At 35.6% G+C, this 18766-nt stretch overlaps 2 protein-coding genes across 2 annotated transcripts; both read left to right on the top strand.

Moving 5' to 3' along the window:
• The first annotated feature begins 4512 nt into the window (after positions 1 to 4512).
• LOC143345655 (uncharacterized) lies at positions 4513 to 12196 on the top strand. Its single transcript, XM_076773019.1, has 9 exons — positions 4513 to 4656; positions 5026 to 5145; positions 5213 to 5327; positions 5394 to 5655; positions 10816 to 10935; positions 11446 to 11536; positions 11665 to 11810; positions 11925 to 12057; positions 12143 to 12196. Exons 1-9 carry the CDS (start codon positions 4513 to 4515, stop codon positions 12194 to 12196), a joined length of 1185 nt encoding a protein of 394 aa, XP_076629134.1.
• A 1579-nt stretch (positions 12197 to 13775) lies between these two features.
• On the top strand, positions 13776 to 16040 carry LOC143345654 (uncharacterized). The gene is made up of 6 exons (XM_076773018.1): positions 13776 to 13916; positions 14643 to 14762; positions 14831 to 14945; positions 15021 to 15282; positions 15512 to 15599; positions 15891 to 16040. The coding sequence occupies exons 1-6, from the start codon at positions 13776 to 13778 to the stop codon at positions 16038 to 16040; spliced, it is 876 nt and encodes a 291-aa protein (XP_076629133.1).
• The last annotated feature ends 2726 nt before the right edge of the window (positions 16041 to 18766 follow it).

Genomic DNA, 18766 nt, shown 5'->3' with positions numbered 1-18766 from the left:
TCAAACGGAATTATTTATGACGTAGCTAGTAGAAACATAACGATATTTTTGTTAATATGTCACCCTCGATACAATATGTAGTGCTAATAAATGAATAATTTTATTTAAATTATATCTGGCTGATTGATTATATCAACCGCATCTTCACATTTTTGTCCTTTAACTGACCTCTAAAACTTAGCTATTCGGGAAGCTAAATATTTCTAATGTCATATGGAAACATGTCCGTGTGAATATTTTTCTGCGCAGTAAAAACCTTCGAACAGTAGAGTCGAGGAAAGCAATATTAGATTCGAAACAAATGGAATGGTGAAAAGATATGCGCGTTGCGAAATATTGTTTTACAAGTGAGTTGTATCACGAAATCTGATTTTGAATATAATGGATAGAGAAATGTAGTCTAATATTGTTTGAATGTATAAATGATATTAACGTGGAATTATTTTGTTTGTTTCAGGTAAGTACCTTCAATTTCCTGAAGAACAGCGTATATCAGCCGTACTATGAAAACCAATTTAATAAACGCGGTTTATTCATGAAATTTTGAAATTCTAATGCTTGCCAGTCATTCTAGCAGGCTGCGACTTCTACTTCATTATTGAAAAAAGATTTTCGCGGAAGATGTACAAAATCGGAAACGAGAAAGATAAGTTAGTCAATATTAGAGATATTGTCGTCAGTCGAGTTTCAGTCGCGCCTCACTATAGATGGTACTTTATTGGACTACTATAATTTCTCTATATGGCATCTGTCGTTAGTCGGGCTTTGGCTATACTAGAGTTCAGACCTTCGACGGTTTCTGAATCTTACTGTTGAGCGTCGTTCGGGTAACGGGTTGTAAGGTCGACGACACTCTCGTAGTGAATTCGCGAACATGCTCGCAGATGCGCTATCTCCACGAACAAACTAATGTTGTGGAGTCGCGTGGAGAAACAAGGATTGATCTACGGGCAATGCTATGTAACGGTAACAGAGAGACATAGATTTGAAGTGCGTTAGTCGGAAGCGTCGGAGTAACTGCATTGCAGAGATGCCAGACGGAGCTCCAGGTGCACCGGAGACACCTCATTCCACTGTCTCACACTATGCCAGATCACACGTACGTGAGCTCGTAGAGTTTCGGAGAGTCGATAAGGGAAAACTGAAAACGGGAAAACTCTCTTTTTCGATTCCCCGAAGCTGTCCGAAGTAATTTCCGACCGTCTCGTGGGAGTCGAGAGAGGAAGGCTCACATTTTGCCTTCTCGCTCTTGAACAACTGAAATCCGACCTCACGTCAACGGCATTTGATTTGGAATCTCGACTGCCCAGGCATTTTTAATCTTTGACCAATGTAGGCTCACATAAGCAAAGTATATACCATAAGAAAAAAAGAATTTTGTGAAATTCTTTTTACGGAAATACACGTTTTAAGACCCGCTGATCATATTTTAGTTATTGAAAAAGAAGAATTTTTTTTATTATTCCTATGTATGAGCGTGCATATGTATATTATTAATACGGTTCTTCAAAATCAAAATACTTTAAGATTGAATACTAATAAATTAAAATGAGAGTGCACACTTTGCCAGTATCGTGCACCTTCTAGCATTTTTCAATAAGAAGTGTTGTTATTCTTGTAATATGAACAAAACAGAAGAATTAATTGTTGTAGAAATTAATGAATAATGATTTTCCTCGATATGTTTTCAGATAACCGTATCAATTTGTTATGACGAACTAAATATTACGTGCCATTTTAATAGGAAGTGTGGGACGGATTTTAAATTTTAAAAGGATATAGCCGATTATTTTTACAGGTACAAAACATAGCGTTTAAACAGTGATCTAGTAGCGATCGCTGCTGGTCACTTCTGGACACTGCTGACGCATGAAAGCCACTGCAATCAGAATTGACCTCTGCTGACAACTACTGACAACTAGTGACAATTACTGAACCCTGCTAACTACTCCTGGTTTCTGTTGGTCTATGCTGGCTTCTGATAGCCTCTTATGACCAGTGCTGACCACTCTGCTGATATTTTTGATAACACGTAACAACTACTACTGGCTAGTGCTTGCCTCTGCTGGTCTCTGCTGACCACTTCTGATATTTCTGACAACGTATAACGATTGCTACTGACTACTGCTAGCATCTGCTTTCTTCTACTGATCTCTGCGTACCTCGGTTCACCACTGCAGATCACTCCTAGTACTTCTGACTACGTATAACGATTGCTACTGGCTACTGCTAGCATCTGCTTGCCTCCCGCTGTCCTCTGCTCGCCTCTGATGGCCTTGACGTGCATCTGCTGGCCACTGCTGATACTTCTAACATGATATATATGTAATAACGTTCGTGTAATATAAATCTACGGCAATAAATGATACAATTTCAAAGAATTTAAAGTGTTCTCATCAGTTTTACTTTTCTTTTCCTCTCCAAGTCATTCCCTTAGTTATAAGTTACGTGTCACCTCTTGAGTATCATGTTCTCCTGATAACAAAGTCTAAAATGGGCCTAAAACCGCCAACGCCATACTTGCGGTCGATCAACAATATTTATTCATTTATTCAGTAAACGTCACCTCCCGTACTGGCTACCATAGAGCTACACTCTCGTCTCTCTGGCAAGTGCTCGATCGACCCTCAGTTTTTATATGCAGGGTGTTCGGCCACCCCTGGGAAAAATTTTAATGGGGGATTCTAGAGGCCAAAATAAGACGAAAATGAAGAATACCAATTTGTTGTTGGAGGCATCGTTAAAAAGTTATTAACAATTAAATTCAAAAATTTCAAATCGTTCTGGAAAAATTATTTTCGGTTGCGGGGGTCAATTACAATCATTTTTGGTGAATAAACATAGCCCCGAAATCTTGCGCATTTTCGAGAAAAAAATTCAGTACGGGTGGAACTTTAAACGTTAATAACTTTTTAACGAAGCCTCCATCAACAAATTGGTATTCTTGATTTTCGTCTTATTGTGGCCTCTAGAATCCCCCATTAAAATTATTCCCAGGGATGGCCGAACACCCTGTATACACTTTTGAGCCGACATCTAAATGGGTCATTTGACTAAGGAACGGCCTGGGAGCAAAACAAACCTAATAGCGAATCGACTAGCAGATATACTGGGGGCTACCAGAAGAGAGAGGGGAAGGGGAAAGGGGCTGCTGTGGAATTTTTTTTTTAAATTCCGCCGGGATTTATGTCACTTCCTCCAGTGACGTCTTTTTCAGCAGTTGGCAGAAATTCTTGGAAATGACGTCACAGCAGGAAGTAGCACAAATTCCGGCGGAATTTTAAAAAAAATTTAAAAAAAATTCCACAACAATACTCATTTGCATTTTTTTAGTCCGAGTTTGGATTAATGTATTTTATTCATCTTGTCATAGGTGTCTGTTCTGAAAGCATTATGTTATTTCACGTAAGTAATTGATTTCACTTTTGTCTAAACAATTCAAAGAACTTGTGACCTATGATATTTAGCTATCCCAATAAATATTTTTATTAAACAATAGAATGTAAACAAGTATTTATGTTTTACACACATTATCTAATGCAGCATGTGTTGTACTGAGGCAATAACATTCGTACGTTTTTGAAAGTATTTCTGCTTTGTTTCTGACGAACGCTGAATAATATTTTGTATCAAACACATAGCTTTTACAAAACATTAACGCGAATATATAATACAATATGGTATATGACATCAGTGTTCACTCAAGAAATGTTATTGTTTGTCATGCTAAGATATTCCAGAGAAATTAATTTTAGCATTCGTTTCCCATAAAAATCATCTATCGATGGACACACTTCATGCAATCTTTACAAAATCCGTAGAACGTGTATTTCTGTTGAGTATTAAATAAAAATTGAGACAAGTTTGAATAGTATAGTCCCTAAAAAGAGTGGTCCTTCGAGCTTTAATAGTCAACGCACTTCGTGCAATCACTACAAAGTCCGATCGAGAAGTTCTCGACCGCGGATATTTAACAAAAACAGTTATAATTCTTATGTTTTCAGGATCCCAGTCGTTGCTAATCATTGTCGGTGCTTCTGTTGTGTTCTGGTATTCTGATACTAGAGTCCGTTACTTGGCGTACTCTTGACAGAAGAAATAAAACACTTCGAAGTACGTCACTTCCCGTTTCGTCTCTTAAAATAACACTCTTCTCCATCTGAGACTAAAGTGAAAGAAAATTCTGGTAAGACAATACATCGGCGGTGGTATCGATACAAAACAGTGTAACAAAATTTCTTTTCTCAAACAACGTATAATTTTCCCAATTGTTAATATTTACAGACTGACTGCAGTGTCTTATTGATCGATAATGATTATAGTGCACCTTCGACACGGTTTCTTCGTAGAATTTCGAAATTATATCGTCTGCCATTCATTCTACCGCGCTGGGACTTCCGTTTTATTATTGAAGGAAACATTTTTGTAGAATATATACATAATGAATGTCAAGAGAGAGAAATTGGTCGATAGTAGGGACACTGGTCAGTTGAGTTTCAATCGTGTCGCAGCATGGATAACACGGTATTGCGATACTATAGTTTCACTATACTTCTTATGTCGTTCGTCGGACTTTCGCCATACCAGAATACAAAACTCCGATGGCTTCTAAATTCTATGATTACGTTCATGTTCATAGTTTTTGTGATCGGTCAGGTATAATTACGAAATTTAATTTACTGTGATCGATTACTATGAATCAGAGATTCCCAAACTGTTGTTAACTTACGAGATATATTTCAAAGAAGCTAAACTCTCACAAATATTGATAACTGCCTTTATATTCATTATATCTGTTTTTAACGACAAATGAAAATAAATTAATATAATTAAATTTATTTAATGGATATTATGAATTTATTGTGGGTTCATAATTAGAACATTATTCATATTAATTAATCACGCTTCTATAGCAAACATAAAATAGTTCCTACTAATTTAAAAAAGAAAGCAAATTTCTGTAACACCTTTATTAAAACGGTGATCATGTAAAGAACCGAGGTAATTAAACAGCACTGGTTTTAGTTGAGGGCTCTCGTCTCCGAAAAGTTAACGCTAGTAATGATTCTGAAGTATCTGATACCCATGGTGTTGGCACTGCTCGTTCTCTCCAAGTACGTCATTTTCTGGCAACAATCCGAAATAGTGAGTTGAAAGAATTATTGTCGGAATAGTTGCTCTCGATATAGTGTAAGAATAATTCCTAATACAGATGAAGACATTTGTGGAGAAAGTGAAGTTTGATTGGAACAGGGTGGACAACGAGGAACTGAGGATCATTAAAGAGTACGCTGGCTTAGGGAAACGTTATACAATAATTTTTGCACGTGAGGAACAAACATAACTTCAAAGATTGCTATGCTCGTTTTACTGCAACAACCGATATGTTACAGTGTTCACTTACCCGTCGACGTCCATTAGAATGTTGTCTCACGTCGCATCAGAAATTCTGGATATTATAACGCCGTTGAACAAATCTCGTCTTCACACCGCACCAATCCCAACGAACTATTTTATTGACGAGCAAAAGTACCTCGTTTTAATCGTGCTGTATCAGGATTTAACGCTCATAATAGGCGGAATTATTTTCATAGCCACTGAATCGTTGTTTATCATGCTCATGCAGCACAATGTGTCGTTGTTTAAAATTGCTTGGTAAGAAAAAATTTCATATTATTTCACATTATAAAATTAGAAAAGTGTTTTACTCAATTTCCCGAATCATCCTGAATTAGATCGTATAATATTTTGTATTATGAGTTGCGTTTGATATGGAGACGTTAAAGTAATTGCCAATTTACAGCCGCCGTTTCAAAATAGTAATTCTGGACTGCGTTTCCCATAACTCTCAATTGTTCGATAGAGTCAACAAAACACGTTTGTCAAGAGTCGCTATGCTGCATGAAGGCGTAGTGAAGTTAGTGGTCTTTTTTATTTTTCAATTATAATATTTCTCTAAAATGTCGTTAACATCTTCGTTAAGTTGACCACCGAAACAACTCTTGTTTTGGCTTTTAAAACCAACTTTTCTCAACGATATGAATGGTCTGATATTAATGAGTATTTTTTAAAGGTTTTCCAAAGATTTGAAGTTCACCTTTACGTTACAATATTCTACTCTCCTTACCGGAGGTGTTTTATGTCAAAGCGCCTTGTTATTTCTCGTGAGTACCTGCTTTTTCTTCTTGGCTAAGAAAACTTGAGAATTTTAGATATACGGGTTTTTAGATGCTTCAATCAATGTTTGTGCCAACCGAAAGAGAGGAATTATTACTGATCCTTACGTTTATAGTAACAATATTTGGGTACATGTTTTATATCAATTTTGTAGTGCAACAAGTATTAGACAGTGGCAACAGCATCTTTACGTTGTCGTAAGTATTTCTTGTTTCCAAGATAATGCGATCGCACAAGCAAAATCAGATCTTCGTGATACAATAATTAATTATTTTATAAATACACATTACAGTAGTTTAATTAATATTTTCTACGGCTGCTCTTAGGTACAGTTAAACATTCTATCCAATGAGGAAATATACCTTATTTGTCTTGGATGTGTACCATTAATACTTTTATTTTCATGACTTCTTTAATTAACTTGTCGATAAATGCAACCTTAATATTTTGCTTACAAAATGAGCAAATATAGCACAAAAAACTTAAACAAATTTGTAAATTTCAGTTATAATACAGAATGGTATGAAACGTCATTGTCTATTCAAAGAATGCTATTGTTTATTATGTTAAGAAATTTCAGAGGAATCGAATTCTGATTGCGTTCAACCCATCTATCAAAGGTTTTTCTCAGGTACTAATTGGTTTCATAGCAAAACCATTTTCGTTCAACACTAGAAGAGTACCTTCCTTTTTACCAGTGGCATATACATTTTCAGTTGCTAAACACAACGATGTCTTATTTCATGGTGTTATATTCCAGACAGCAGAATTACAAATAGTTCAGCTACGTAGGACCAACACAGTTAAAATAGTTTTAATCGATGTTAATCAATTATTTCCGTTCAAGTTATGCTTCGTTAAGGATAAGTTAAGGAGGTATTGAGATCTCAACATTTACTATCGAATATCAATGTTCCAGTACACAATTGTATACAAAATAAACCAAAATGTTTGTGCTTGAACGGAATGAAAAAATGAGTCCCATTAAATGGAGATTACGTAGAAAAATAAATATGTACGTTTCAAGTACAATAAATTTACTATACTTTGAAATCAATTTAGGATTCGAAACCTTAGTTATCAAATTTTTCTGAAAGTTACTTCCATAACAAATCAATTTTCCATCGTTAGTTTTGAGATTCGTATTCATTACTTCATGAATAACATGTGTCTATACTCATACATATGTTTTTTGTTCTTAGCATAATTTGACTTGAAATGAAAAATATTGTAAAGTACGTTCAATATCTCTCGCGATGAAAAATGTCCTTACCATTTAAAGTTTGTTCCTCCAATACTTTCATTCCATTCTACCTTTCGATGGTATTTTTTATATAATATAAAAATCGCAAAGAGACTTATCACGCTACTAACATAATCAAGAATTTACCTTATGTCTCGCCCTATCGCGTCCGGTTTCGCGTACATTGAACTCCCGTATCTTCCCGTGAAACCAGCAGTTTTTCAAATACACATTTCTGAGTGCACCGCCTTCGACAATACTATGTACCAATCAACACCAGTATTACGTTCAGTTCAAAGTTTCGAGCTGATTTCATCCCCACTAACGTCGAGGAGTAACTTCGATTTCCTCCCCAATCGACGAAACAATACAGACTGAAGATGCCGCACGAATATTCACGTTAGACATTGAAAAAACGAAAAAGTCTAGAACCGCAAATTATATGAACATCCAATGAAAATATTTAAAATGTTCCCCGTTTATTGTAAACGTATCATTTCCCGTAATAGTCGTGAATACATTATCGCAACGAAAGAATATCGATCGGTCTGTCTTCTGCAACCCTGGATTTAGGGATGAATATGTAATGAGAAAATTATAGATGCAAATTTTTGCTTTATTTCCAAGAAAATCTTTTCAAGAGACAATCGACTTCAGTGAGTGATGGTGCAGAGGGTAGACAGGTAACAGTGACTCAGTTGTGACACAACCATTGGCCACGATGGCTGGGCTAGAAACGTATTACAAACTGAGCATATTTCTCATGTCGTTCATGGGACTTTGGCCATACCAAAATTCAAAACTTCGACGGGTTCAGAGTGCCATTATCACTCTCTCCTCCGGATGTTTTGTAACAGCCCAGGTACGCTCCTTTAATCCGGTATATTAAACCTGACATTTGGGTTTACTTCTATCGCTTACCTACACACGCACATTAGAATGTTTCAGAAAATAAAGAGCACTTAAAAACGTGAATTTATTTAATCTTAACTGTTTCTGAAAGCAATTGTATTTTTTTCAACTTCATTTATCCACGTTTGATATTGTCATGATTGAATTACTACTCGCTCAAAAAGTCGTAATTCTCCATTATTTCAAACGGGTGATCGCCTGACCGAACAAGGTCTGCATTATACACTGAATGCATTATATTAATACAGAATTTAATTACAGAACTATAGTTTCGCTACGTGTAGCGCCGTAAAATCATCGGAGCTTCGATTTATTCGTACTCATTTTGAAAAAATTGACACAATACTTTCCCGACTCGCGAAGATAACAATTATTTAAATGCAACAATATTTTTTAGCATACAGTCATCGAAACATTTACGCATAACAATACATTAATGAGAATATCAATTTTCAACCCGCGTCTACAAATGTAACAACTTAGATTTATTCAACTCGAGAAGCCCCAGTCTCATGAAAAACAATTCTATCCGCATGGAACGGAATTTAAGTTTAAATCGAACTGGTATATATGCCCGCGTGAAATTTAACGCGCTTCTTTCAGTTGATGGTTTTTAAAACCGCAGAGTTTACGTTGTCTCTTCTGTTGAAGAATCTGTCGCCCATAATAATGTACTTGGGTTGCGTCGTAAAGTACAATGCATTTTGGTATCAGATCGATACAGTGAGTTGTAAACATTCCAGTTACCTTAACGTTTCTTAATCACAATGTAAAGACGATTACACATCCAGATTAAGGAATTTATGGAGCGCGTGAAAGGCGACTGGAACACGAAACAAGAAGCGATACTTAAGATCATAGAAAATCGGGCCAGCGCCGGAAGGTATCATGCAAAGTTATACACCTGTAAGAAATTTATGGAATCTACGTAACGGATATCGAGCGCCGCGAAACATATTCCCCTAATTGTGAATATGTTACAGTTTTTGTTTATCCGTCAGCGCTTATTGTGACGATATTGCACCTCGCATCCTTTGTTGTGATCACAGACGTACCGTTGAATGGTACTCGACGAAATTATTTCCCGATAATGACGGAATATTTAATCGATGAAGAGAAATACCTTTATCTGATTGTACTTCATCAGAATTTTTCATTATTTCTATGCGCGTCTATATTTGTAGCTACGGAGACGTTGTTCATTATGTGGTTACAACACGCTGCCAGCTTGTATGAAATCACGAGGTAAAAAGGACTTACTACTCGATGCACTCTAAGATATACTCTCAGGCTGAGTACACAACGCAATAATATCATACAACATCCCTGAAATTTTTCTGTGTTTCGATACAAGTGATATACATAAGAAAAAGAGATGCACATAGGTGAATAATTAATATCTTCTTCCAGAGATTATATCACTTTACGTGAGAAACAATTGGGACAAACCACAGGTCGTAAAAATTAATATTCGGAGACTCTTGATAGATCTCGAGTAATACTCTAAACGTTATTAACGCCTTGGTAACGTTTAATGATTCTAGTAGTAACGAATAGTCGTTTAAATGAAACCGGGAAGAAAATTTTCTTGAAATTTTAGAATTATTAAAGGGAAGTCGAAAGTTTCTAAAGGATCCTAAAAACACGAAAATTTAAGGGGTGTTCAATTATTTTGTCACAGAATGTACTATGTAGAAATCATAAGTTGCCGACAAATCAAATCAACCGTATCACTAATTGGACAACCTACTTAGACTTTTACTTACAATTAATCGATTACATGCTCAAGTATATCGCGTGACGAAAATGGCAAAGAAGAAACGTCGAACCAGTGGGTCTGTTAAGAATCTAATGGTGGGGAATAGGCGAAGCGAGTATAATACTTGGCAACTTACGATCTTTGCACGGTACATTAATCACAGCACTGTCTAGAGCCATCGTATACGGCCGCTTTTCATGCCTCCCTTTGGAAGAGCACTGTTTGCCTAGGCGTCATATTCTTATCAATAAACAATACAGTTACGAATAATTCAGCAATGCTTGGAACATTGAACTCTGTGTCGACAAACAAGTTTGGGATCTAATTAGCAATACAATTTTGAGCATAGAAGTTGAAGCTTTCGCAACTTTTCGAAACCTCTTAATCACAGCGTTGCTAATTATTATTTGTATTTTTTAATTGCTTCCGTTTGAAAATTTCTATCTATATCAGCCAAAATATAGCGTTGTTTTAAATCTACTTTCTTAATTTGTAATAACTAATTTGCTGATCTAAGATTACAATCTATTTTACTTAACAAAATTTGATTCAAAATTACATACCTTATCAGATCCCATGGTTTCGGTTCAAAATGTGATCAAACTTCAGAGCCACGTCACCTTCGAGCTGTCCACTCGTATTTTAATTGTTATGAAATCAAGGAAACAACGCAATTTTCCAGTTCTAGGACACGTTTAAATTAATTCTTTACTGTAATTTACAGTTACCATATCAAGGTAGCAGTTTCTGAAGGTACGGTGTCAAGTATCTCTCAAGATCTTGCGGATTGTAATAGTAAGAGGTGTTTAATAAATGCAGTACTTGCACATAAAAAAGCCGCAAAGTCAGTATTTGCTCAATGACATTCTATTTACGTATGAATTATTCTTTAATATTTGCGATTACATGAGAAGATTCACATCCCATTTTCATCTTTCCACGCGTCTACCTTCCACACTAGTGATTACACAAAATGTTTTAGACGAGATCTACTTTTTTTCGAGAATGTCGTTATGTAATCAGTATGATTTTGTTCCAAATACAGGTCTGCAATTCAAAACCACCTTTACCCCTCCTGTTTTTTTTTTTTTTTTGTAGAAACATACACTATTTCTTACTTATATTTGTAATATATGAATAATCAAATGGTGTGAAGATTATCCAACTCGTGTTATAGCCAATAGTTAAGGTATAATTTCTTGGAAAGATTAAAATGAGACACTGTGTGCAAACATTTGTATTGGGCATCGATGCGATTGAGGAGTCCGTTTCTGTTTGCACTTTGAATCAATCTCATTAGTTGTCACTGAACATTTACTATTTTCCGGTCAAATAATCCTATCTGTTCGTAAAGGTTTGCTATGGATTTGAAAGCAAAGTTTCAAATCTCGTATTCCTTTCTGCTTGTATTTGGCGTCATCTCCTTAAGCGTTAATTTCTTTCTCGTAAGTAACTAATTTTCTTCGTTAACCACTAGATGAGAAAACTTTGTTGGTAATACAAACATAAAGAAAGCTAGATGCTCTTGAAATAATCTTCCTATTTGTATTTAAATGACACGCTTACTTTCCAGTTGTCTGAAGCGGTATGTTTGACACACGATCTCGAAGAACTCATGATGTCCTTGCTGTTTTCCATTACCGAATTAGTTTACATGTTTTACATAAATTTCTTGATACAGCAACTGCTTGATCACGCTGATAGCATTGTTATAATAACGTAAGCGCTTTTTTAAGTTAACAGAACTTTACGGTTAACATAATCTTCTCAAACAATCTTTACGTAATCTTCAAACAACTGATAAATAAACATTATGAAAAACTGAATTTACAGATACAACACTAACTGGTACAAAACGTCAGTATCTATACAGAAAATGTTGTTGATGATCATGCTTAGGTGCAGCGAACCACTTGATTTCACCTTATTTGGCTTCTATTGTGCATCGATTGAAGGTTTCTCAACGGTACGTTATTTTATAATTTATACTATTACAATGTTTCTAGAGTGTGTTCCACATGGTAATATTACCATGAGCATTTCCGTTTCAGATAGTAAAGAATTGTATGTCCTATTTCATGATGATGTCATCCCTCGAGTATTAGTGAAAATTTTCCTCATCCAAATAGTAATGGAATACGTAGTAATACTATACATTAGTAAGAAATGAGAACACTAGTATTTAACTATTGGAGTTGATTCAGTGTAATGTGTGGAAGAAACATACCGATCTTGTAGAAACTGTGGGTTTTGAAGAATTATTGTTAATTTATTAATGTCTTCGAGCATTAGATACCATTAAGAATTTTGAACACCTTATTCGCCAGTATGGTACAATAGAATATAATATTTTTAAGAAAAATTTTTATTTTCGTAGGTCAGAAAGCAATAAAGATTCACAGGTAGAAAATGTTACAATAATATAAAGCAGAGAATCACAAAAGCGAAACAAAGACTTGATATAGATTAATTTTGCTATAACTCTGTAAACCTTCATGTTTAACAGAATTCTCAAAAAGGACCTAAACCAAGATTGAGACGTGGAAGTGTTTTAAAATTTACAATTATTTTATAGAATTTGAAAAGACTAATAGAATTACGTCAAAGAAACTTCCATGAAATATTTTTATAATCATCTCTGAGAAAATTGAAGTAGATCGCTATGTTTGTTCCACTGGTTGTGCACTTTTCTGACGAAACCAAAACGCCCGACAGGTTTTTCACTCAATGCGGATAGTATGTTTCTGCATCCCTAGAAGGAATTACTTTGATACGAAGTCTGGTAAACTCAGGATCGAAAAATTTAACTGACCAATATCGACTGCGCTTTGTCTAGCATCCTAGAATGCAAACATTCTACATCATAGTAATTAATTTATCCTGAAGAACTGAATAGCCACAGACATATGTTTTCTAGAACATTAGTATTATATTGTAGTATTAAATAAAGAGTGATATTATTTCTTGATATATGTAAAACCTATTAATTGTGCACTAAAGAGGCAATTATAATTTTAACGATAATTTAACTTCGGTTTTCAAACTGCTTGCTTCGTTTGCATTGTTTGGAAATTTCAAGAAAATTTCTTGGGAATCGATATGTGCCACGCACCTTTGTATATTACAAGGAAAATGGTGACACAATTTACTCAAGTTACCTTACAGTATTCGTTTGACAGTAAATTTCACCCATATCTGAGTTCACTGCCACTGACAAAATGCTATGATACATTCGCTGCAGTAATGTGACATCTCTCTCTTATCACTCCCTGAAGACTAGAACGTTGTCCAAACTTAAACTAACTTCAAAGTCACTTCGACTTCTCGTCATGCCGACGGAACAATCAAGAATGGAAGTGTTCCAAGTATACTACAGGCCTGAAAGGTACAAAGTATTAAAGAAAATTGCCTTTTCTTAGAAATGTATAATTTTGTTAACAACCGTACGTGCGTAATAACGATACAAGAATATCGATCGAGCCAGTCTCTTGCCACTGCGTATTTACGAGTGAATAAATAATGAGAAGATTGTAGATTATGCCATTCATTTTGCCACAAGTTCGCAATATTGTACCATAATTTCCAAGAAAATAATCGTAAGAGGTTAAATTGATTTGGAGGGGGTACTGGAACCGAGGGTGGTCAAACACCTATGAGTCAGTCGCTTTTGAATCATCGACCACGATGGCAGAACCGGAACCATATTACAAGCTGAGTGCAACTCTCATGTCGTTTATAGGACTCTGGCCGTACCAAAATATCAATCTTCGACGACTTAAGACTGGTTTTATCAGTCTCTCCAACTGGTATTTCATGTTTGTCCTGGTACAGTCACTTTATTTGATACATTATACTTGACACTTGCGTTTATTTCGATTGCTAACATACATATGCACCTTATACTATATTTTAATAACAACTTTTACGATTGCTAGCCGTTCATAATACATGTACGTAACCTCCATTAATATTTATAAATTCATAATTATTCCAAAATACACATCAACCCTATAATATTAACTTTTTCAAGTTCTGTGCACACCACTGATCCATTATCATTAATTTGCGTTAATACTAACATAAGCGAAGCAACAATATAAAGAAACAATTTTTTTAAAGTTGTATGAATCCCAAATCTTTTTAACTACTGAGCCCCACAAGTATTTTTAACACAGTTACCTGAAAATCTATTCATTTTATTCCTCGAATAGAAACGTTTGGAAGGTTCTTAATAAAGATATTATTAATAATCGAATAGTATTCCTGGAAAGTAACGTAAGTGCCAACATTGTAATTTTTGAGCGACTTCGGTTTTTTAATATTAAATAACCTGATCTAACGATAGTATTAATTTGTACGTCACACATTAAATGACTTACAACAAAAAAACATGGATTCAAAGTGCGGCATAGTAATTAATACCATCGTTAAATCCGATTATTTGCTGTTAAAGAAATGAAATTGTACTGAAATTATACACGCCAGGCGAAATGTTAGAAGAACGATTGGAATTTTAAATATTTGCAATGAAATCTAATACGCTTCTTTCAGTTAATGGTTTTCAAAACCACAGAGTTCACGTTGTCTCTTCTGTTGAAGAATCTGTCGCCCATAATAATGTTCATGGGTTGCCTCTTAAAGTACAATGCATTTTGGTATCAGACCGATACAGTGAGTTGTAAACATTCCAGTTACGTTAAGATTTGATAATCGGAATGTAAAGACGATTGAAAATCCAGATTAAGGAATTTATGGAACGCGTGAGGTACGACTGGAACACGAAACAAGACGAGATACTTAAAATCTTACAGAAACACGCCACCATAGGAAGGCATTACGCGAAATTATACGCCAGTAAGAAAGATGTTGGAATCTACTGTAACGGATATCGGTGTAAGATGTGATCCCGCAATCATCAATGTGTTACAGTATTTGTTTATCCGTCAGCGGTCATCGTGACGATTTTCCAAGTCGCAGCTTTTGTTTTTGTCACGGACGCATCGATAAACGGAACTCGAATAAACTATTTTCCAATAATGACGGAATATTTAATGGACGAAGAAAAGTATCTATATTTTATTGTATTTCATCAGAATTTTACATTGTTTCTATGCGCCTCCACGTTCGTAGCCACGGAGACGTTGTACATTATGTGGCTGCAACACGCTGCTGGTTTGTTCGAAATCACGAGGTAAAAAGAGCCGATCATTCGATGCACTTTTACGACTATGGTTTTTGCCATCTTGTGTATACGATTTTATTCGATTAATGTAACTAACTCGTTTATTTTAGTAGACCTATCACAGAGTCATTCTTAATTTTTGTGACTTTCTTGACTTTGTAAGAAAGATTCAGCGTTACCTTCTTTGCCATATTAATTGCACTTGTTAATGTAACAAATTCTTTGCTGTAATTCGTAGTTACCATATTGACAAAGCATTTTCTGCGGGATCTACGCAGTTACCTGTTTCGCAAGAGCATTGGGATAGAAACAGTAAGAGGTTTCTAGTAAGTGCGGTAATTGCACACAAAAATGCGACAAAGTTAGTATATGATCAATCGTTTTATTTTTAAATGTAAAGTAACAGGATATCGTGTTTCTTTCGTACGATGAATCTTATGTGTACGTATAGGTTTGCCACCGATTTGAGAATTAGATTTCAAGCCTCTTATTCTGTTCTTCTTATATTCGGCGTCGTATCCTTAAGCGTTAATTTATTTCGTGTGAGTAATAATTCTTTTCGTTAACCGATAAATGTAACATGCTTGTGGTATAAAAAATGCACTCTTTATTTCCAGTTGTCTCAAGCAGTATGTTCGACACACGACGTCAAAGAATTCCTGATCTCATTACTGTTTTCCATTACTGAGCTGATGTATATGTTTTACATGAATTATTTAGTACAGAAACTGTTGGATTGCGCGAACAGCCTCGTCACAGTAATGTAAGCGTCAAAAACTGCTGTGAGCTTGTAAAACTCTGCTGTCAACGCTAAACAAAAATCATTCGAGACAATCTATAGTTTCGATTTATCGAAATTTTCAGATACGATACTAAGTGGTACAGAAGGTCAATAATTATACAGAAATTGTTGCTAATCATCATGATAAGGTGCAACGAACCTTTCCATTTCAGTTTTTATAACTTCTATTCTGCATCGATCGAAGGATTTTCAACGGTAGATCGCGTGTTTTATTAAAAATATCGTGTCGTTACCAAGAGGAATGCGCGTAATTCTAATTTACATTTCAGCTTGTAAGGAATACAGCGTCTTATTTTATGGTAATGTCATCCTTGGAGAGTTAATACAAACTTTACGTATCCTATAATAGTGGAACAAGTAGTAAAATATTAGTAAATACGGTAAAGAGCTGTTTCCTGAAGCGGAACAGTTCGATTTCTACATAAGGAGTACGTTCTTGCAGAATCTATCGTGGCGGTGTACACAGTATAGATCGAAATAGCGCAATTTAACGAACTTTTAACTATTGATTGCGTTTCAAAATATATGATCTAATTATTTCGTTGCAATGTACCGTAACATGAATTTGCAACGACCTCGTACTGAAAAACGACTTAACATCTTTTCCTTATTTAGTCTGATAGAATATACCGATGATGTTTAGCCATTTACTGGCAGTTAAATCCTTAATTTAAGTCCAGATGGTTTCAGAGTCACAAAATGGAACACGGATAATTTTGTCTTGATATTACATGCAAGAATCGAAGGTATATATTTTTGATTCTATTAAAAACTAATTAAAAGAAGCTTGATAAGTTTGAAAGAAAACTCGTGAAAGGAAATGTCAAGGGATATTCTATAATACAGACACCTGTTGGTAGCATGTAAAGTTCATAAAGTTTGCATTTAGATCGACTTTTCAACATTACGCGGCTATTATGCACCCCAGTTGCATGTATGCACTAAAGAAACCACGATTATTCTCTCATTAGAAAGCTATAATTATAACTTTCATTGCCCGGTCGTCGTATATGTATAATTAATAATAAGACTATTCTAGCAAAAGACGTAATAGTTTTATTTTAACACGAAAATCTACAAATAATAATTGTAAAACTTAACTTAATAATATATATTTTTTGTCGATCACTTTGCGCTGAAGGAAATGCATTATAATTCCGAATGTTCAAAATGGCGTGAGTACTATACATATATATGTCGGAGAAACAACTACATTAGCCATTGCTCTTGGGCTACATCTATCAAGTTCTCTCGGACGACCAAGCCTTTGTCTCGTTATCCTTTCCATGTTGATTAAAACCCTTAACTAATTAAAGCATTAACTGATAACTGGAACGCACACTTTATTTACAAGAAAGAATATTAAACGAAAACGGATGAGTCCTTTGCAGGAATTCTTTTACCCTTTTTTAGCGGCCGCGAGATTTTGTCGCTGATTACATGCAAGACTGTCCAAAAGTAATTTCTTTTTTACGTCGTTTGCTTCAGATTCCGTAAATTTTACATGGTGTCGTAGTGTGCGTATTGCAAACTGATCCTCGCTTGTTAGAAACGAACTCAGAAAAATTGGAAACGGAGCACTATTAAAAGTTTAATGTTCTGCGTTCAGGCTAAATTCCTTACCAACTGAATTTTTGTATATTTAATCTGTTTGACGTTTGGAATGAAGCGATTAAATATTTAATATTCAATATTCAGTGTGTCTTTAGGCGCAATCATGAACATTGTCAATGAAAGTAAACAAAAATAATTCGAATGCCGTGAAGTAATGTTTTCCAAAAAAGGTTACAAAATATTCGAATAACGCGAATTTTGGGTCCGTTCGAAGAACTGGCCACGTCAATTTCAATCACAGTAATCAGTTTGCTCGTAACTGGAACTAATTACTCTTTGACGCTAAACCCGGACTTCATGAACGTCCACTCCGTTAGATAAAAAGCTGTCCTTCGAAAAACACGCAACACTCGAACAGTGATGAATACAAGAGACGCCGAACTTCTCGATAAAATCATGTATCCCGCAAAGGACCGTGTAAAAAATACGAGGATACGAAAATGAACGAAAAAATACCGACACGTTACTTACTAGTGAGAAACATTGACGCGGCCAAAAACAACCAAACAAAGAAAATCTTAATAAATCTTCTCGCGGTCCAAGAATATATCAGGCCAAATAGATTTTTAATCTGACAACCATCAATTATGTTGCTGAAATAGTTTTGAACGGGGAATGGAAGAGGGGGGCGAAAGATGGGGGCAGAAGGGGTGCTGGACCCATTTCACGGTACTTCTCAGGTTCCTTCTGCGTTACCGTCGCCTGCCGTGGAGACGCTATTTCCCAAGATCTCTTTGCGCGATCCTGAATAACGCATTTATCATGCTGCGCATCCCCTCGGGTGCTAAATCCTCTTCTCTCATTGTTCCGCCGACTTCGTGTTCCTCTCGTGTTTTCCCAATGCATGTATGATGATTTCCCCTCCGTCCTCTCTTTCTCATCGCCGAATATTTATCATTCTTCTAGAACCGAACGTCGACCGTCCTTCTTCCGTTTTCGTTTCTTTGCGGACGCCGGCGACCGTCAAGCCTCGAGTCTTCTGAAATTTATGGTTCCATTGAAGACTGTCGAGTTATCGCTACGGAGCCAGGGCGAACGAACTCTGTTGCGAATTTTCGGCAAACTAATTAATACTCG

This window comes from Colletes latitarsis, chromosome 9 (genome assembly GCF_051014445.1).
Source record: "Colletes latitarsis isolate SP2378_abdomen chromosome 9, iyColLati1, whole genome shotgun sequence".
Taxonomy (NCBI): Eukaryota; Metazoa; Arthropoda; class Insecta; order Hymenoptera; family Colletidae; genus Colletes; species Colletes latitarsis.
Note: the sequence above shows the minus strand (reverse complement) of the source record. Positions and strands in the feature narration are given on the sequence as shown.

Excerpts from the sequence above, each read along its gene's own strand:
- LOC143345654 (XM_076773018.1), top strand. The coding sequence starts at position 13,776 with ATGGCAGAACCGGAACCATATTACAAGCTGAGTGCAACTCTCATGTCG. Across the intron at positions 14,946-15,020 it reads TTACGCGAAATTATACGCCA|TATTTGTTTATCCGTCAGCG; the intron begins GTAAGAAAGATG and ends AATGTGTTACAG. Across the intron at positions 15,283-15,511 it reads GGTTTGTTCGAAATCACGAG|TTACCATATTGACAAAGCAT; the intron begins GTAAAAAGAGCC and ends TGTAATTCGTAG.
- LOC143345655 (XM_076773019.1), top strand. The coding sequence starts at position 4,513 with ATGGATAACACGGTATTGCGATACTATAGTTTCACTATACTTCTTATG. Across the intron at positions 5,146-5,212 it reads TCTGGCAACAATCCGAAATA|ATGAAGACATTTGTGGAGAA; the intron begins GTGAGTTGAAAG and ends TTCCTAATACAG. Across the intron at positions 12,058-12,142 it reads CGATTGAAGGTTTCTCAACG|ATAGTAAAGAATTGTATGTC; the intron begins GTACGTTATTTT and ends TTTCCGTTTCAG.